The sequence below is a fragment of the Lissotriton helveticus genome, chromosome 6, assembly GCF_964261635.1.
Source record: "Lissotriton helveticus chromosome 6, aLisHel1.1, whole genome shotgun sequence".
Lineage (NCBI taxonomy): Eukaryota > Metazoa > Chordata > Amphibia > Caudata > Salamandridae > Lissotriton > Lissotriton helveticus.
Window position 1 is genome coordinate 146821812 of NC_136067.1, and position 22290 is coordinate 146844101.

Below are 22290 nucleotides of genomic sequence, written 5' to 3' on the forward strand. Positions count from 1 at the left end.
ATAATATCGATATTATATTTTTAGTGGTATATTTTGGATATTATTTAATAGTTCTGTTCATAATGTAATCATTTTTAATGTTTTTATGTGAGTAATAAATGTAAAAAAAGAATATTTTTAAATATTTTTGAGTAACTATTTTAGGAACAGGTTCTTGGTTTTATAGGGGATAAGGGTGGGTAGTAATTTAAAAATTGTGTGTTAAAATGATAATTTTAATTTACAATTTTAATGAAAAATAATTTTAATTTAGAAATTAGAAAATTGAAATTCGAAAATAATTAATAAATTTAAACATTTTATATTCTATAAAAAATTGTGAATGTTTTAGGAGCGGGTTGTTGGTTTTATAGGGGATAAGGGTGGGTAGTAATTTATTAATTATGTGTTAAAATGATTATTTTAATTTACAATTTTAATGAAAATAAATTTAAATTTCGAAATTAGAAATTTGAAATTCGAAAATAATTAATAAATGTAATTTTTTTATATTAAATAAAAAGTGTTAATGTTTTAGGAGCGTGTTGTTGGTTATATAGGGGATAAGGGTGGGTAGTAATTAAATTTTTTTTTAAATAAAAATGTATATGTAAATTTAAATATTAATTTTAAAAAATTTAAAATATTTAAATTTGAAATTAGAATTTCGTAATTAATTAATATATTGAAAATATTTATATTTTATACTATAAGTGAATATTTTATGAGTGGGTTGTTTATTATATAGGGTATAAGGGTGGGTAGTTAAAAAACAATTACTTGTTAAAGTTTTTAAACAATTACATTTATTATGTTTTTAAAAAATATATAAAATATTTATATTTGAAAGCAGAATTAAATAAACATATTAGTATGTTCTAACTATTATTACATGTGTACATATTTTAGGAGTGTGTTATTTGTTTAATAGGGGATAAGGGTTGGTAGTAATTGTAAAACGTGTGTGATAAATTTATAAATTTTCTATTATTTTCAGGCAAATTTTTTTTACAATAGAAATGTAAAATTAGAAATTAGAAATTATTTAATATATTTTAAAATGTATATTTTATAAACATTTGTAAATATTGTAGGAGTGAGTTTTTGGGTTTATAGGGGATAATGGTGTGTATTAATTAATTAAATGTGTTATAATATTTTTTTTAAATATAAAAAATGTGAAAAATATTCAGTAATTTAATATTTAAAATGTTAATGTTTTCTTATATAAATACTTTAAATAATTTAATAATATAACATGTGTAAATATTTTAGGTGACGATTTTTGGGATTGTAGGGGTAAGAGTTGTTAGTAATATCCTAAAAGTGTCTAGAAATTTTATAATTGTTAAAAAATTGAAGGAAATACAATTTTTTTGTTAGAAATCAAAAAGTTCAATTTTATAAGTACAATTTGTTGAAAGTAATATTTGGACTGTCCAGCATTTAATTAGAATTATGTTGTTCTTGGTGTTACAATAGTAATTTTTTATGATTTACTGTCTTGCACTTTCCCTGAGTTATGTTAAATTTGGAGTTAGAATAGTAAATTATTATGGTTTACTGTCCAGCACTTTCCTGAGTTATGTTAGATTTGGAGTGAGAATAGTAAATTATTATGATTTACAGTTCTGCATTTTCCCTGAGTTATGTTAGATTTGGAGTTAGAATAGTCATTTATTATGGTTTACTATCCAGCACTTTCTATGAGTTATGTTAGATTTGGAGTTTGAATAGTATATTCTTATGGTTTACTGTCCAGCACTTTCCCTGAGTTATGTTGGATTTGGAGTTAGAATAGTAAATTATTATGGTTTACTATCCAGCATTTTCCTTGAGCTATGTTGGATTTGGAGTTAGAATAGTCAATTATTATGGTTTACTGTTCAGCACTTTTTGTGAGTTATGTTAGATTTGGAGTTAGGATAGTTAATTATTATGGTTTACTGTCCAGCACTTTCCCTGAGTTATGTTGGATTTGGAGTTAGAATAGTAAATTGTTATGGTTTACTGTCCAGCACTTTCCCTGAGTTGTGTTGGATTTGGATTTAGAATAGTAAATTATTATGGTTTACTGTCCAGCACTTTCTTAGAGTTATGTTGTGTTTGGAGTTAGAATAGTAAATTAATATGGTTTACTGTCCAGCACTTTCCCTGAGTTATGTTAGATTTGGAGTTAGAATAGTAAATTATTATGGTTTACTGTCCAGCACTTTTTGTGAGTTATGTTAGATTTGGAGTTAGAATAGTTAATTATTATGGTTTACTGTCCTGCACTTTCCCAGAGTTATGTTGGATTTGGAGTTAGAAAAGTAAATTGTTATGGTTTACTGTCCAGCATTTTCTCTGAGTTATGTTGGATTTGGATTTAGAATAGTAAATTGTTTTGGTTTCCTGCCCAGCACTTTCTTAGAGTTATGTTGTATTTGGAGTTAGAATAGTAAATTAATATGGTTTACTGTCCTGCATTTTCCATGAGTTATGTTAGAATTGGAGTTAGAATAGTCAATTATTATGGTTTACTGTCCAGCACTTTTTGTGAGTTATGATAGATTTGGAGTTAGAATAGTTAATTATTATGGTTTTCTGTCCAGCACTTTCCCTGAGTTATGTTGGATTTGGAGTTAGAATAGTAAATTGTTATGGTTTACTGTCCAGCACTTTCCCTGAGTTATGTTGGATTTGGATTCAGAATAGTAAATTGTTATGGTTTACTGTCCAGCACTATCTTAGAGTTATGTTGTATTTGGAGTTAGAATAGTAAACTATTATGGTTTACTGTCCAGCACTTTTTGTGAGTTATGTTAGATTTGGAGTTAGAATAGTTAATTATTATGGTTTACTGTCCACCACTTTCCCTGAGTTATGTTGTATTTGGAGTTAGAATAGTAAATTAATATGGTTTACTGTCCAGCACTTTCCCTGAGTTATGTTATATTTGGAGTTAGAATAGTAAATTATTATGGTTTACTGTCCAGCACTTTTTGTGAGTTATGTTAGATTTGGAGTTAGAAACCCTTCAGACATCTCCTAAAAACATGGATCTTTTCCCTACCCGATGACTGGGCTAAAGCTGCCATCTAGCCTCCGACAACCTCTTACACTGGGCCTCAGGAATCTCAGCGCCATGATGCTCCCTCCGGAGCAAACGTTGCGCTTTAGAAATACCCCTTCAAATATCAAATATCAAATATAAAATAGTTAATTATTATGGTTTACTGTCCACCACTTTCCCTGAGTTATGTTGTATTTGGAGTTACAATAGTAGATTAATATGGTTTACTGTCCAGCACTCTCCCTGAGTTATGTTATATCTGGAGTTAGAATAGTAAATTATTATGGTTTACTGTCCAGCACTTTTTGTGAGTTATGTTAGATTTGGAGTTAGAATAGTTAATTATTATGGTTTACTGTCCAGCACTTTCCCTGAGTTATGTTGGATTTGGAGTTAGAATAGTAAATTGTTATGGTTTACTGTCCAGCACTTTCCCTGAGTTATGTTGGATTTGGAGTTAGAATAGTAAATAGTTATGGTTTACTGTCCAGCACTTTTCCTGAGTTATGTTGGATTTGGAGTTAGAATAGTAAATAGTTATGGTTTACTGTCCAGCACCTTCCCTGAGTTATGTTGAATTTTGAGTCAGAATAGTAAATTATTATGGTTTAATGTCCACCACTTTCCCTTAGTTATGTTAGATTTGGAGTTAGAATAGTAAATTATTATGGTTTACTGTCCAGCATTTTCTCTGAGTTATGTTGGATTTGGAGTTAGAATAGTAAATTAATATGGTTTACTGTCCTGCATTTTCCATGAGTTATGTTAGAATTGGAGTTAGAATAGTCAATTATTATGGTTTACTGTCCAGCACTTTTTGTGAGTTATGATAGATTTGGAGTTAGAATAGTTAATTATTATGGTTTTCTGTCCAGCACTTTCCCTGAGTTATGTTGGATTTGGAGTTAGAATAGTAAATTATTATGGTTTACTGTCCAGCACTTTCTTAGAGTTATGTTGTGTTTGGAGTTAGAATAGTAAATTAATATGGTTTACTGTCCAGCACTTTCCCTGAGTTATGTTAGATTTGGAGTTAGAATAGTAAATTATTATGGTTTACTGTCCAGCACTTTTTGTGAGTTATGTTAGATTTGGAGTTAGAATAGTTAATTATTATGGTTTACTGTCCTGCACTTTCCCAGAGTTATGTTGGATTTGGAGTTAGAAAAGTAAATTGTTATGGTTTACTGTCCAGCATTTTCTCTGAGTTATGTTGGATTTGGATTTAGAATAGTAAATTGTTTTGGTTTCCTGCCCAGCACTTTCTTAGAGTTATGTTGTATTTGGAGTTAGAATAGTAAATTAATATGGTTTACTGTCCTGCATTTTCCATGAGTTATGTTAGAATTGGAGTTAGAATAGTCAATTATTATGGTTTACTGTCCAGCACTTTTTGTGAGTTATGATAGATTTGGAGTTAGAATAGTTAATTATTATGGTTTTCTGTCCAGCACTTTCCCTGAGTTATGTTGGATTTGGAGTTAGAATAGTAAATTGTTATGGTTTACTGTCCAGCACTTTCCCTGAGTTATGTTGGATTTGGATTCAGAATAGTAAATTGTTATGGTTTACTGTCCAGCACTATCTTAGAGTTATGTTGTATTTGGAGTTAGAATAGTAAACTATTATGGTTTACTGTCCAGCACTTTTTGTGAGTTATGTTAGATTTGGAGTTAGAATAGTTAATTATTATGGTTTACTGTCCACCACTTTCCCTGAGTTATGTTGTATTTGGAGTTAGAATAGTAAATTAATATGGTTTACTGTCCAGCACTTTCCCTGAGTTATGTTATATTTGGAGTTAGAATAGTAAATTATTATGGTTTACTGTCCAGCACTTTTTGTGAGTTATGTTAGATTTGGAGTTAGAAACCCTTCAGACATCTCCTAAAAACATGGATCTTTTCCCTACCCGATGACTGGGCTAAAGCTGCCATCTAGCCTCCGACAACCTCTTACACTGGGCCTCAGGAATCTCAGCGCCATGATGCTCCCTCCGGAGCAAACGTTGCGCTTTAGAAATACCCCTTCAAATATCAAATATCAAATATAAAATAGTTAATTATTATGGTTTACTGTCCACCACTTTCCCTGAGTTATGTTGTATTTGGAGTTACAATAGTAGATTAATATGGTTTACTGTCCAGCACTCTCCCTGAGTTATGTTATATCTGGAGTTAGAATAGTAAATTATTATGGTTTACTGTCCAGCACTTTTTGTGAGTTATGTTAGATTTGGAGTTAGAATAGTTAATTATTATGGTTTACTGTCCAGCACTTTCCCTGAGTTATGTTGGATTTGGAGTTAGAATAGTAAATTGTTATGGTTTACTGTCCAGCACTTTCCCTGAGTTATGTTGGATTTGGAGTTAGAATAGTAAATAGTTATGGTTTACTGTCCAGCACCTTCCCTGAGTTATGTTGAATTTTGAGTCAGAATAGTAAATTATTATGGTTTAATGTCCACCACTTTCCCTTAGTTATGTTAGATTTGGAGTTAGAATAGTAAATTATTATGGTTTACTGTCCAGCATTTTCTCTGAGTTATGTTGGATTTGGAGTTAGAATAGTAAATTAATATGGTTTACTGTCCTGCATTTTCCATGAGTTATGTTAGAATTGGAGTTAGAATAGTCAATTATTATGGTTTACTGTCCAGCACTTTTTGTGAGTTATGATAGATTTGGAGTTAGAATAGTTAATTATTATGGTTTTCTGTCCAGCACTTTCCCTGAGTTATGTTGGATTTGGAGTTAGAATAGTAAATTGTTATGGTTTACTGTCCAGCACTTTCCCTGAGTTATGTTGGATTTGGATTCAGAATAGTAAATTGTTATGGTTTACTGTCCAGCACTATCTTAGAGTTATGTTGTATTTGGTGTTAGAATAGTAAACTATTATGGTTTACTGTCCAGCACTTTTTGTGAGTTATGTTAGATTTGGAGTTAGAATAGTTAATTATTATGGTTTACTGTCCACCACTTTCCCTGAGTTATGTTGTATTTGGAGTTAGAATAGTAAATTAATATGGTTTACTGTCCAGCACTTTCCCTGAGTTATGTTATATTTGGAGTTAGAATAGTAAATTATTATGGTTTACTGTCCAGCACTTTTTGTGAGTTATGTTAGATTTGGAGTTAGAATAGTTAATTATTATGGTTTACTGTCCACCACTTTCCCTGAGTTATGTTGTATTTGGAGTTAGAATAGTAGATTAATATGGTTTACTGTCCAGCACTTTCCCTGAGCTATGTTATATCTGGAGTTAGAATAGTACATTATTATGGTTTACTGTGCAGCACTTTTTGTGAGTTATGTTAGATTTGGAGTTAGAATAGTTAATTATTATGGTTTACTGTCCAGCACTTTCCCTGAGTTATGTTGGATTTGGAGTTAGAATAGTAAATTGTTATGGTTTACTGTCCAGCACTTTCCCTGAGTTATGTTGGATTTGGAGTTAGAATAGTAAATAGTTATGGTTTACTGTCCAGCACTTTTCCTGAGTTATGTTGGATTTGGAGTTAGAATAGTAAATAGTTATGGTTTACTGTCCAGCACCTTCCTTGAGTTATGTTGAATTTGGAGTCAGAATAGTAAATTATTATGGTTTAATGTCCACCACTTTCCCTTAGTTATGTTAGATTTGGAGTTAGAATAGTAAATTATTATGGTTTACTGTCCAGCATTTTTTCTGAGTTATGTTGAATTTGGAGTTAGAATAGTAAATTATTATGGTTTACTGTCCAGCACTTTCCATGAGTTAGATTAGATTTGGAGTTAGAATAGTAAATTATTATGGTTTAATGTCCAGCACTTTCTCTGAGTTTTGTTAGATTAGGAGTTAGAATAGTAAATTGTAATGGTTTACTGTCCAGCACTTTCTCTGAGTTACGTTGGATTTGGAGTTAGAATAGTAAATTATTATGGTTTACTGTCCAGCACTTTCTTTGAGATATGTTGGATTTGGAGTCAGAATAGTAAATTATTATGGTTTAATGTCCAGCACTTTCCCTGAGTTATGTTAGATTTGGAGTTAGAATAGTAAATTATTATGGTTTACTGTCCAGCACTTTCTCTGAGTAATGTTAGATTTGGAGTTAGAATAGTAAATTATTATGGTTTATTGTCCAGCAATATTAGTGATTTATATAGAGTTTGGAAATAGATTAGTTTATTTTGTAATTTACTATATAGTCTTGTATTTACTTTAATAGTATTTGGAATTATAATACTAACATTTAATTTTTTGGTTTATTGATTTTATACAATAATAAAAATAATTCATAATTTATTATTATTATTTATATATTTCAAAAACTCTGTGATGTATTTTGAAGTCTTTAAGTTTATATTTAATAACATATGTATAACAAATATAGTGCTAGCGTAGACATTCCACCAGGGAATTTGGAATTTGGGTTGTCTGCGGTGACCTGAACGATGTAATCTTCCTACCCAGGTGTCTTCGAAATAGTTTAAGAAGGGAGTTAATTTTTTTTCATTACTGCGGTAGAAAGGACTGTCAATTAATAAATTGTAGTAATTTGCGACTTCTGTTGTTGGGACGTATGCTAGTGCTATTAATTTTTTGATCTGGTAAGCAAAGTTGCTGTTTGTAGAGTATTCTATACTTAAGGTAGATTTTGTAAGTGTCTCCATATACTTTGATTGTCATGATAATAACACCCTTGTATTGCAGTGTGTGGGTATATTTTTAGTATAGCTTGTATCATAGCTATTTCAAAGTCTACTATGATTCTTTGTGGATAGTAATTATTTGTAAAATCTTTGATTGTTGTTAAGATTTCTATGTAGGTTGCATTTGTTTTATTTGACAGCAATGTATAAATTAAGGGGATATTAGTTTCCTGGTATTCACCGTGGATGGTATAAAGTTGATAAAAAGGTTTTGGACATACTTTAAAAGTTCCGTCCATCATCCATGTTTCTCAATTTTGTAGTTTTTGCAAGTTGTTATTTGTTGCAAAAAGTAGAATTCTTTTATCATGGATTTGGTTATCATACATCAAGAATTTGTCTTCTTTATGGGTAATAGTATATTCTGGATATATTTTAATTTCCTGAAAAGTTTGAGGTGGAGGTGGGGTTGGATCAGATGCTCTTTTAGTTTTAGCTATCAATCGTTTTATGTTGGGAATTGAGGGTAACTGTCCTGTTACGTGTCCTGGGACTTTAGTTAATACATTTTTCAAAATTGTAGTGCTTGTTTGTTGGGAGCCTGTACTTGCTTCTCTAAGTGTTTCTAATGCTTCCCTTACTTCTACTTCGGTCACATTGGGTGGGTGGTTATGCTCTCGTACATTTATAACATTGTTATCTACAGTTGTAGCTCTACCATAGCATGCAGTTGAATAGTATTTGCTACATTTCCAATGTGTTTTGTTATCTTTGACATTTTCTTGGCTGTAGGTATAACCCATGTAGCTGAGCATTAATTTTCCTTTTTGAGATGTTATAAAAGTAGCTCCTTCTGCCATTTCTAGGGTAGATCTGTGAAACATATATATGTGTTTTTATTAAATATGTAAAACATTTATTTTAATGTTTAGGTTTCATTAGTAAATTAAAAAATATACTTACAATGTTGTTTTTTCCGTTTTTCAGATGTCTTTATTTCTTTGTATTGGAGTTTCACTGTTGTAATTTCTGTAGTTGTGGTAGAGAAAAGTTGTAATTAATAATATTGTTTGATACTTATATGTTTCTCTTTTGTTCTCATTTATTTAAACTGTGAGTATACTTACTTAATTTTGTAGAAGCTGTTGTTTGCGTAGATGTAGTTTGATTGATGAAGTTTGTTGAAGCTGAAAAAATAAGTATTTGTATTAGTTGTGTATTATATTTGTATTTATTTATAGTCAGACAATGTAATTTAATTTTAAACTTTAGTTTGCTATATCTTTATTTATTTGTAACATTTCTATGTAGGCATTGATAAGGCTGCTCATTTTTTAGTACATTTATTCATTGTGGCTGTTGTTGGTATATATTTTTTGTTTAAATAAAAAAAGACAGCATATATTCAGTTTAGGGAGTTTAGCTAAGTTTCTTGAGGCTTTAATAGTATATAAAATGGGAGTTTACTTACTTGTGTTGTAGTATAATCTGTTGTAGTGGTTGTTCTAGGTGAGTATTCTTTTCTCTTCAGCAAAGTAACCGTTTTTCTTCGAGTTTGTTCCAAAAATGGTAATTTTAATTAAATATGTAATTGTTTTTATAGTAGTTAGTTAAGTATTTCTGCATTTTGATTGGTTTGACGACATTTATTTTAAAATCATTGGTTGAGAAGTTTAGTTTGAAATTGGTATCCGTTATTTTTTAATGAGGTAGTTTTATTTGTTGTTTAATAGTAGTATATAATGAAAGAATTTTTGTATGTGTTTTATATTTATTGTTTATATTTGTAAATTTTTTTATATATGTAATGTGTTATTAAAAATAGTTAAAATAGAGTATATTAGAATTATTAAGTATGTTTATATTTATTAGTGTATTAATAGATAATTTATACATATTTGAAGTATATAGTATATTTATATATGAATATTAAGTATTTATTTAAAAGGTAATAATAATTAAATTGATATATTTCCGAGAGAATTGTGTATTTAATGTTACAGAAAAATGTCGATATTTTTGGTATTCGTAAATAGGTTGTATATAAGTCGATAATAATGGTGTCGATATTTTTGTAGTGTCTCGTTATATTTATAATATTTTCGATAATTTTGTACTCGATATTTTAGGAGTCGATATAATTACAAACGATATTTATTTAGTCGATAATAAAATATCGATATTTTTGTAAAACCTTTTTTAAGTATATGGTGACGATATTTTTGTAAACGATATTATTACGACAATATTTTTGTAGGTCGGTGTTTTTGTTATCGATATTTGATCAGGAAACCACCCCAATGATTAGACAACCCAGAACATGAACTTAGAACACCTCAGGTAACGTGGAACACATGAACACTCATTTGTTATACTCTCATATCAGTCCAAAACGAGGAGTAAATGAAGACACGTGCAAGTTTGAAATATTTATTTCTAATGCCGTGTTCTCAAGCGCAGTATCTTAGCTAATACAAGCAAACATATTATAAGCAACAAGGTTATCAGCATAGTTACTATTCCATAAAATACAAAGAGAGAAAGCATGTTAAAATGCTAAAGGGAAGAAGTCTAAATTACACCTAAATCTTACCCTCCCTTGCTAGTATATTATACTATATCTACAGAAGGTCTCTTGGGTTTACAAGGGGCGGCCCCATACCTCTGGTCCTAGTAGAAAGGTATCACATCATTTTCTACACCAGCTCTCTGCATGCGAATGTTCTCCAAACTGTGTCTGCATGCTCTGCGCAGTGCATTATTAAACGCGTCAAAATCAGAGGTGCCCACAGCTGCATATATGTTATGTCTAGAACGTGCGCTGATCAGACCGAACAACAACCACTGTGTTGAAATAACCTTGAAGGCCTCGGCACTCACTGTTCAGACATAGCTTACCAAGCAAGACTGATACTATAGGAACACATATTATTCTCGTGTGAAGCAAAATATTCTGCTAGACTCTAACCATTTATAATATCATGTGCCGTGTGCAAAAGCAGCAGAGAGGAAAAATGGCGTTTAAACTTCTAATAAGCTCATGCTAACTTAACACACTGTAAAGGCAAAGCACATCACCATGACACCACTGGTCTTTCTTTCTTGGTAATAGTCTACGTGTGCTACTAGAAAATGCTTCTTATTGGTCCAGTGTGCTAACAGTGCAACTATTGCACCATTGTTTATCTCATATACCCAAGAAAGGTACAAGCTAGGCTCATGATCACTCTGAATTCTGGCTTGATTGGAGTCATGGTGAAGGGTGAGTCAAGGAGTTTTAGCAGGTATGCTACTCAATACCTGCTGCAGTGTTGTGTAAACAGACTTCTACTCAGTGGCACCTAGCCCGCAGCCTACGTGTGATCATTGCACTACAGTGAGGTTAACGTGGGGATGTGCTGTGGCGTTGACCCTTATAAGCCAGTGGTTGCAATGCTGGCAAATTTGACCACCAATGATACAATGGAGGGTAGCTGATGATTGTAGGCCTTTGTAAAAACAGTCCCTACTTTGCGCAATGAGGTGCACAGCCAATCCCACCTCATTAATATTCAGAAGGCAATGTTCATTGACTAATTAGTCAATCGTTCACTGCACAAAGGGGAGGCTGATTTGAGCACAACAAAAAGGATTGCCGCATGAGTAGTCACTTGGCTAATCAGACCCCTTACCTCTCTTTAGATACATGCTTTAGCAGGCTCTACCTGTATCACTGTACCCCAACATCACGAATGAGGTCCTCAAATCCACTCATTGGCCGCATTGGCATTCCTCTGACATGATTTGTGTATTTCATAAGCACATGTGGTGGGTGAGTGTGACCAGGTGCTGTGCCCTCTTTTGAAGTGTTGATCCATCTGGTGTTTTTCAGTGACATGAGGGCCCAGGCTGGAAAACTAGTGGACCTGATGAAGAATGACACAGTGAGTATGGCATTTATGAGTTTTTTCAAATGTTGAAACCACTTGCACAACGAATCATTGGAAGTTATTGGTGGTCAGGCTCTCTTCTTAAACTTAATTGTCAACAACAAAAATCTCTTGGAGAAATCAATTAATTCAACCTTTCCGCACTACACTTCTTTCAAACTCATACACTCATCTACACCCTTCTTTAAATGGACCCAAAAGTGTGGAAGGGTTGAAAGAATTGATTTCTCCAAGAGATTTTTATTGTTGACTATTAAGTTGTAAATGGAACCCTGTCTCTTGGAGTGGCGGGGCCTCTCTATTTTATATTGAGATATATTGCACTCTCTTCTTAAACTACACAAGCATCCTCTCGCCTCTCACACTTCGGGCCTAATCATGTAAAAAGTAATACTTCTGCATATGTAGATGTACACCAACATACAAGAGCAGACTTACTACTTTTTTCTATTCACAAACACTCCCAGTAGTACGTCTGTAAAGCTGCTTCTTATGTAGATTTTCAGGTGTGCTACCCGGATGTCAGGTGACTTAAAAAGTTTCTAGTCCCCCTGCATGGGGTTCTCCATAGCATTGACCATCACACATGGGAAACTGGATCCCTGGGCAAACACATTTTTTTGCCCCGCAAATATTTTTCCCTGTGGAGAGATCCATTCCTGTTCACTCCCACCTAATTTAAGGGCATTATATTCTTCTTCCCATTCTGCAAAAGGATTGAAACCAGCTCGTGGCTGAAGTAAAGATCACACCCCTTGAGTGGGATTCATACCTGCGAAGAACTTCGCATATATGTCGGAGATCGATGCTTGATCAACTGATTGATTATTGATTGATTAACTAATTGAATGAAGCACGCCTAAACTGGTTTTCACCTACCGAATTCCCTTTATGAATTCCTGACCGGTGTAAAACAGGTAAAATCGGTCATAAACTTATATTTTACAACCAAATTTACCTTTATTGATAGGGCTCCCAATAAATAATTTACTGACTCACTCTCATATTAACTAGGCTGTGCAAAGTTATTCCTATAGCAATGTTCTCTCTTTTCACCCTTTGTGAAACGTTCCTTTTTACCTTTTCACAGCAAAGTCTTTAACTGTGTTGCAAGATACTTTTCACTGTATGCCATAGTGTAATATATGTGCAACATATGCAGAGTATTCTATGTAGGTTTTCTTTTTGCAAAGCATTTCTATGTACTGTGGCAAATGTTTGCAGATTTTTCTCTGGAAGCTTAATTTTTTAGGTTTCGCCTGCATTGTGCTTGCACTGTGCTTGAGAAATCTATTGTTTTTAATATAAATTTAAAAGGGATTTACCTGACTCCGGAACACGAGGGCTCACGGTTCGATCCCCAGCGCCGGAGGCAGGGTAGCCCAGCACCTTGTGACTCGGGACAATAGCTCACTTAATCTTCCCGACGGACCCCAGGACACCCCGCCTGAGGTAGCTGCGCACTTTACAAATGCTGAAATCTGATTCAATTTAATTTATACATCCAGCCTCCTCTCTTTCCTGGCTTCTCATTAGTTCCTGTGCGTGATACTTACTTTTCCTTCATTTCTATTGGTTGTAGCATATTTTCCTGCATTTACCAATGCTTGCTCCTTGTCTGCTTCTATTAATAGTTTCTCCTAGCCGAAATACTGTTAACATCTGCTTTGGTGGAACTATTTTTCCATAATGTTTTGCCTCTTTTTGTTTTTTACTCTTGCAGCATATTTATATAACAGTTTATCATCCGAGAGATTAAGTGATTTGCATAGAATCACAGGCTGTTACGTCACCGAGACTCTATCAGGTATCACCAGGAATCGAGTCCGCAGCTCTGGCCACTGCACCACATTCGCTGCACTTCCCTGTTGTCAGGGAGGTCTTTCCTTCTTCCGAACGATGATTGATAAAAAAAAATAGCTATTTATTCATCAAATGGGTGAAAGCGATGCATTACCAATGCTTGTTCAAAGTGCTTCCATGCACGATGGCATTGCACTGGAGAAGAACAGCATGGCCCTCGTTATGTTTTCCTCAGGTTTTCTGTAAAATTACCGCCCACACGATTACAAGTTTAACTCTGGGCAGAATTCCGCCCATTACTATTACCTTGGCGCTGTCTGTGGCAGAACTGTGATGCATGGCTGAAACTAAAATAGGACTAAAACTACACATTAACTGGAATCAATATAAAAGATCACATCGAGTCAAGCCACACTTGCTTAAGTTGCTTCTTGATGGCCGTTCGTGCCACTGACTTGCATCACACTCTTGAAGATGTTTCACCAAGCGCCTTATGGGACAAAATGCTAGACACCAAGGGCCAGATGTGGGTCACCCAATACCGGTCGGTAACGGCCGAAATTACCGAATTTCGGCCGTTACCGACCGGTATTGGGCTTTTTAGATGTAGGTGGCATTTTTGTAGGATTCTGTATTTTACCGAATTGGTAATTTAAGGATTCGGTAAAATACCGAATTCTTAACATACCGTTTCGGTAAATTACCGAATCCAGGATGTAGGGAACACTCAAGTTAGTGCATTCCTCAGTTAAGGATTTGTTATTTACCACCAACTAGAAGTTGGTGGTAAATAATGAAAACCTTTGAAAAAGCTTTTTTTTCGCTTTTCCAACAGTTGCAGACATACATGCCCTTAGGACATGTATGTCTGCAACATGTGCACCCATACACAATTGAGGGGAGCAACATGGTGTCAAAGTGACACCCTGCCAGCCTTCAATGTTTTCCCCCTTTTACCGAAACGGTAAATACCGATTCGGTAAATACCGAATTTAACAGATTTAACGAAAAATTTCCTACATACTATTTACCTATTCTTAAATACCGAATCGGTAAAATTCGGTATTTAAGAATAGGTAAATAGTATTTACCTACATATGGCCCCAAATTTGGTAAAAAATGCTCCTCTGAAAATTGGTAATGACAATGACGCACTGTGTAAGCTGATTCTTTAAGTGTGTGCGTACAATAGTACTGGAAGTATGAAGGATGTAAAATTGAAGCAATGACTACATCTACATTAATGCATTGCAGAGAAGTCTGATGTCACATGTCCCCAACATCTATACTTTCAAAAAATACCTAACACAAAGTCCCACTCCGAAGGATCTCACACACACAATGGCCTTGTCCTCTTGTATAAAGAATGGAACTTTGTTGTCTTTGTTGCAGCACACACATTCCAACAGGATGCAGTGCCTGTGCCACAGTAGGTTCTGCCTACCGCACACTTCCAGCAGCTGCTGCTAAGTGCTAGCACTTATGCAGCACACAGAGGACCTTCTCGCTCTCCATAGTCTAGAGCCTCATCTTCCACTCTGTCCTACATCCGATGGATGCCCACAGCATGATAAATACCCTCCTTTTGGACCCAAGGAATAGAAGAGGCTACACCCCTCCCTCCCGTGCATCAATGAACAAATAAACACTCAAAAATCACACCAGAGCTCAGACCTGCTCTTTGACACCAGCACTGACACTCATTGATCACACAGGGCGGGATCCACATAGCCAATTTCAGCTGGGGATCTCATTCTATTCTATTCAATACTATTCTATTCTGTTCTGTTCCATTCTAAACTGTTCTGTTCTGTTCTGTCTGTTCTATCAAATTATATTGTATTCTGTTCTGTTCTATTTTATTCTGTTTTGTTCTGTCTCTTCTATTCTATTCTATTCTATTCTATTCTATTACATCCTATTCTGGTCTGCCCTGTTCTGTTCTGTTCTGTCTGTTCGATTCTATTCTATTCTATTCTGTTCTATTCTATTGTATTCCATTCTATTCTATTCTATTGAAATCTATTCCATTCTATTCTATTCTATTGAAATCTATTCTGTTATGTTCTACTCTGGTCTGTTCTGTTCTTTTCTATTCTATTCCATTCTGTTCTATTCTGACTGTTCTATTGTATTGTATTCTGTTCTGTTCTGTTCGGTTCTGTTTTGTTCTATTCTATTCTATTCTAGTCTATACTATTCTATTCCATTCTAGTCTATTATATTATATTTCGGTAGAGTACTTATTCCTAAATCTGCACCACTTGTGCAAATGCCACACATTACTACAAACAGATCTAAAAAGATGTATCCAGCTTTACAAGTAAAACACTCATTTGATATTAATTGCACATCGTCACCGTGCAAAATGTCCCACCTTCTCTCAAGCTTAACGCTGTTCCAAACAGGAGCTCTGAGTAACACCTCAAACTGCGGTACCAGATGCCTTTGTGAGTGTGTCCGCAGTGCAGCACTTCACAGCGAACAATCACAAGTGAAATTTCTTAACGAGTCACCAATATGTCACAACATATTCATACTTCATTGTTTACCGTACAAAATTATCAAGATTGAATTCATATAGTATACACAACATCAACTAGAGTACACATCAGCTCTATGTTCAATGTTTCATCATTTCATTATTTCTTACTCTTCCATCTTTACACTAAAATCAGATGTACTCATATCACACATATTCCATTAATTGATGTCTAGAATATATACCATAGAGAATTGTTGAGCCAAAGAAATACGGTTTTGTGGAACACCATTAGCGACATCTCAGGGACTAAGGTGGTTTTTGATTTTAAGTCTTGGTCAAATGAAGTATATGTGATATGAGTGAAATTGATTTAAGTGTAATGATGGCAGGGTACGAAATAATGAAATGTTGAAACAATGAAAATTGAGCTGATGTGTACTATTTGTGATGGTATGTATCCTATATGAATTCAATTCTGATAATTTTGCACAATAAATGATGAAGTATGAATATGTAGTGAAACATTGGTGACGCGCTAAGAAACTTGTGAATTGTAGGGGAGGTGGGTGTTGTATTTTAAGTACTTCACAATGAAACCTGAACATCGATCTCACCACAGAAGTCATACTTTCATTTCTGAGACCCTCGTCCACAACCTTTTCAAAATACATTTTGCTGACCGTATCTGCACAACCACATTTATAGCATCAACCATAAGATGATGAGTACCCCAGCTAAAAAATATCACAAACAGACTGCCGGGCACGAGGTGGTAGCCAAACAAGAACCACGCTGACCTTGCCAGGCACTTATAAGCACTACAAAACTTCATTTTGGATCTGCCAGGTACCATTGAGACAGAGTTATCACACAAACCAGTTGGTCCTCTTCCGGATCATATCGCACATCCGTATAGTTCCTCTTCGCCACCATGTGTTGATGCAGGCAGTGAGGGACAGAATTAGATAGATTGAAGCAGAGCCTTGAGGAGCTGACACCAACCTCCCAGCAATGCCATGTTTGACAAAATTCTGGGCTGCTATTTACTCACTATTTCCCAGCACAATGCTGACTGTCTCCCTCGTACTGGCTATCACTGTTCAAGAGACCCACCATGAACTAGGCAATGTTTACAGTTTGGCAGAAAAGGTACCTAAATGTAAATGTAAATCCGTATTTGTAAAATGCGAACTACTCACCGTTACGGGTATCAAGGCGCTGGGGGCCGTTGGGGAAATTGAGTGAGCTATTGCCCAGAGTCACATGGTGCTGAGCTGAGCTGCCGCCGGGGATCACACTGTGAACCCTGTGCTCCGTAGTCAGCTGCCCTGGCCGTTGCACCACACCTCTCCACCCTCATCATAAATGTTGTGTTTTTCCGACTGCCATATTACAAGAGCATTATAGTCAACGGCCATAGCCAACAGACAAATGCCATATTTTGACAGAGTACCCTGAGGGCCAAGCCCTCAATAAGGCCAGTATTGTCTTCTGTCTTTCAAAGCTCCATGGAGGTAAACACTTCCATTGCCTGCTTTCAGTGTTGTCAGAAGTTGTGGTTCATGGTAGACAGCTTTTATCTGGTTATGGTCCTTTTTCACTCTTGAATGGGGTGTGCATTAGTGAAGCTCAGAAAGCCAAGAAGCACTCATTTCTTTTTATGATTGCAGAGAATAAACTTCACCGGAGACTGGAAGCTGCTTACAATATTTATTGGTGGGAACGACTTGTGCGACATGTGTGATGACCTGGTAAGAGACGCTGGTTCTGATCTCGTTTTTGTGCATGACTTAATTTAGCTCTGGTTGTGTTCAGGTTTGGAACTCGTTGTAGTGATATGATTATCAGCAATTCTTCCCTATTCTCTCCCTTTCTGACAAAATGCTCAACTAAAACCGAGTTCATACTCCTCGTTTCCAGTGAATCCCACCCAATGCACCAACAATATTGCCACCCTCTAGGTACTCCTCCATTGAGTTTGACTGCGGTTTCTGATACCACTTCACACCTATGCACCTGGCTTCGCTGGTGTAGGTGTCCTGGTTCCTAGGGTATCCACGGGTGGGGTGGCTCGCCAACCTTCTGTCTTCCACAGGGTTTCTTCAGGGTCCACTGGGAAGGGTCCTTCTTATTTAAAATTGTAACCGTGACTTACCCATTGACTTGCATTGTTCCCGCGGTTGTGTTCCCCTGGTTAATTACCTTGGGTCTACATCTTCTGAGTATAGTCGACTCGAGTCACGGTTTGCATACCACTATTTTAGTATATGGTTTGATCTCCCCCTGGTGACCACTGTGCATTTCGTGCTACTCATCTGTTTCTATTGAAAAGTATTGTGTGCATTGTGTATATCTCCAGCTAGCAGATATCTGTATGTGTTAGTGAGTGTCTTAAAATAAATACATATTTTTATAAATACACTGTACTGTTCTTTTTCACTTACTCTACACCCATAAGATTGTGTTCTGGTAAAGCAAGCTGCTTTACACTCCTTCTGGACTAAGCCTGAAAGCTGCTCTCCACATATACCACTTAGAGAGCTTTCTAAGGGTGTCTAGGACCACTAAAATCACCATAAGGGCTGTCTGCGTTGGTGCAGGGTTCCCACTTACATAAGGGTGCATCATATACCAAGCCAGCCTCTCACATTGGTGTACAGCTGTTGGGATTCAAGTCTGCATTGTTTTAGCAGATAATCTTGGTGTAGATTATTTGATAAACCATCACTAATATTAGGCACATATAATACATCTTAGAATAATTAAGTTCTACTGCAGTTGAGGGTCTAGCACAACCCATTCTCCAACCTCACAGAGTTTAGTTCTCATTAGGTTAGGTAGGTCCAACACCTCACTACACCTAGTATGTCTTCAACAGGAGAAGCCAGTGGCTCTCTGCCTTCTAGATACAGTGACCTCACGTTCCAGGAACTGAGTGCCCTGTGTTCCTCAAGGAAGATCAAGACAGGGAAAGGCCCTAATATTCAATGCCTCCTAGAGGTGTTTCTGATGGATTACCTACAGAAAGCTAGTGGGTCAGAAGAACTAAATGTGCTCTCGCTGTAGGATTTTCCATCCATGTTTCTTGAGCAGATGTGATAGCATAATTATTGGTAATACCACGCCAAACAGTGACATGGAGTTACTGAAATGACTCCAGCCTAATTTAAAATCCGCTCAGGCCTAGATAAAATGCCATTTTAGAAACAATATATGCTGATTCATGAAGTTTAATATGTCATTTATTACCAGTGTTACGGCAAAAGCTTCATGGTCCACTGGCAATAAAAACATACTGGTGGTAGCATTACAGTCCATAATTTTAATTTTATACAATGCTTATTATAAGTAAAAACAGGAGATGCGGTCCAGTGGCTAAGCTCGCAAACTTGGAAGCTGCATACATGGGTTCTAACCCTGGATCTGGTGCTTAACTACCATGTAATTGTTGCCAAACAACTTAGGTCCTGAGATAATTCTTGGTGGTATGGATACTCTTTCGAGACGGAGTGTCCTTTCTGCCAAGAATGCGGTCTGCCTGCCCTATTTAGATGTGGATGAACCATAATTTTAATCACGGCAGTGACTACTCTGTCTCCATCACGAATAAACCCCTCCAACAGCCCTTACTGTGCAGGGCCGTTGGAGGGGACAATCTGATGTAGATGGGTGGAATTAGAGGTCAGTTTTCACTGCCCGTCACTGCCAGCAAAACCCTTGCAGTTAGGCGCAGAAACTGCTAAATGCTCCCCTCGCCGTGGGAGTCGACTCCCAAGGTGAGGGAGGCATTTTTTTGCATTTTTAGTTTCAAAAAGAGAATTCCACTTTGGGAAGCAAAGGAAAACAGTTTGGTGCACAAGCAAACTTCACAAAGCGTTGACAGGAACCGCCATGCCTTCTTGGCAGTCATTTCTGAAATGTCTTTCATCTTTTAAATTAGGCCCTTAATATCCTCAGATCTGAAATTATGAAAAGTAAGGCAAACAGAACTTTTTGAATCTCCAGTCTCTGCACAGTGCTCTAGTGCAGCCCACCAAGATTCATTCTGTGATCCACTTTATTGTTGGGGTTAACAGTTTCAGGAGAGCTCCTCTGCACTAGCAGGATCATCCTGCCCCATAATGGGCAGAATTGAAGAATCCCAATTCCTCTGACATGGATCTTATCACTCACAGCCTTTGGTTACTTAGACCTGATCGTCAGGATACCTGTCTGTTTGGACTGAGGCTTGGCATTTTATACAAAGTGAAAAAAAATAATTAAGCAATTGCTGAACCATGGGACTTTATTTACATACAAGCAGGTTGCAAACAGTGGCTGCGAATTGTGCTCTTTCTTTTTGGGAACTGCTTGTCATTTTGCAATGGAGCCTGTGCTCTAATAGGTGATATGGCAAAATGCCAATTTGGAAATGGTCGCCAAATGACCTGTCTAATGTATAATAATTAGGAAAGTCACTATTTTACCCCCTGCGAGAAAGTCTTTTCTACTCATAAAAAAAGTTTTACATGTTACAAAAAGGCATTTGTCATCACAAACCCTTTGACTTTGCAAATTTCAATCTTTGTGTCCACAAAATCACTTTGAACTTGAGGCCTTAAAGTCTGTATATTGTGTTTACATTCACACTCAGTGCCTGGCTTGCAGTAGGACAGAATAAGGGGGGAGAACATTCATGTGTGTGACTAATATCAGCTCTTACATGTGTGTGAGATAATTCACAAATCTAACCTCCGACTTTAAATTTCAACAGAATTATTATTCTCCTGAAAACTTTGTGTTCAACATCAAGGACACTTTGGACTTCTTCCATGCACAGGTACACAAACATTTTTCTGTTTGGTACATCTATAAACTGATCGGTTGAATGATCCAATTGTCTCTATGTTTGTGTTGTTTTTTTATTCAATAGAAATCTTTTATGATGAGCTGTCTTGTATGTAAAGCATATAATTTCCAGCTACTGAGAAATCGCCAAGCAGTGGCGGCGACAACCGGACTGAGAACCTAAAGCAGCCCTGGCAATGTGGCGGACCAGCCCTGAGGAGGAAGGGGAGTGCGGGAAAGTGCAAGTGTTGCAGCGCTGCTGCAAAACCTGCCCCACCCTGCCAGACTTCCGGGAAAACGCCTGATGCCCTCTACGTCCAGCCCGGGGGCGGCTCCTTAACTAAGGCGGGGGAGCGACGCCCCACTGCTCTCAGAGCAGTGAAAAAGGAAAAATAAAATGATAATAACACAACTTTATCATTTTATTTCTAGTATGGGCTATGGGCCAGGTTAGGGCAAGGGGGGCTGGTGTCACAGGGAGGAGGAAATGTGTATGCACCATAAGTGCGCATGACAGTTTGGCCCACCATCTTGGGCCGGCCAAACAGTCATGTGTTTCGCAGCTGGGTGGAACCCAGACCCAAGGCTCCCAGGCACTGTCTGAGTGGCCAAACTGGCTACTCAGACCAATCACGATGTCGATGTCATGCTGGTGACAGTAGCGTCATGATTGACTTAGGGGAGAGGATGGAGGCAAAGGTGCGGCTGTGATCAGGTAAGTGGTCGTTTTGCTTTTTGTATCATCCTCCCGCCACACTCACCACCACCCTGTTCCGTAGCAGCTGCCACTGTCTCCAAGGCCACATTTTGGTAAGTAAAGTACCTCATTTTGATGCTGAATATTGTGCAAGTCCTTACCAATACAACATGGGTCGAACTGTGTATATGGCACACTGCACCACAGTAAAACACTTAATAAGTCTGTGCACTAGGAGCAGACTGGGAAAATGTGTCATATCAAAACAAATGGGCTGTTCCCAAAGCAGTGTGCAAATGTTTTGCCTGCACTGGCAACAGTGCGTTAGTGAAAGAAGGACTGTCTGTTTAAAGCCACTGGCCTGCCTTTCACTTTGCAGGCAGTAACATGGCCTGCATTTGAATAAAGGGCAGAGATCCCCCCCAGGCATGCACCTGCAGCTGCCTGCAAGTGCAGGCCTGGATCGGGGGGGGGGTCTTCTGTCCCACCTCTCTGTGGCACACATTTTGTAATATGGCACAAGTACAGAGGCAAAGTGCTTCCTGATTTGCATGGGCCATGCACGCCCACTTGAGATTGCCCCATTGCACATGTAGCACTGATGCAATCTGTTTTAAAGAAGGGGCTACGCAAGCATCTGTGTCCCCCTCTGTAATACCAAAGTGCCCCTGGGGTGTATAGGGCAAGGGCACACTTTGTTCGTGCCCCCACTGCCCCCAGTGATCATAGTGTGTTACAGCCCCAGGAATTTAGATTTCCGACACACTCTGTATACTGTTGGGCAACATTATAAATAAATTGGGACCATTGACCTTATCATCAATCCACTCAGATTATGCAATTGCAAGAAATTACGTAAAAATACGTTTAGGAGTTA

The 22290-nt window shown here is 36.5% G+C and overlaps 1 protein-coding gene across 1 annotated transcript in view; it reads left to right on the forward strand.

The window, feature by feature from the left end:
• The window catches only part of PLB1 (phospholipase B1), a 552393-nt gene that overhangs the window by 220762 nt on the left and 309341 nt on the right, over positions 1-22290 (forward strand). Inside the window, exons 21-23 of the mRNA XM_078647360.1 lie at positions 11544-11595; positions 17560-17640; positions 20643-20708. Coding sequence (XP_078503486.1) covers positions 11544-11595; positions 17560-17640; positions 20643-20708 — 199 coding nt within the window. The remainder of the gene's footprint in view (positions 1-11543; positions 11596-17559; positions 17641-20642; positions 20709-22290) is intronic.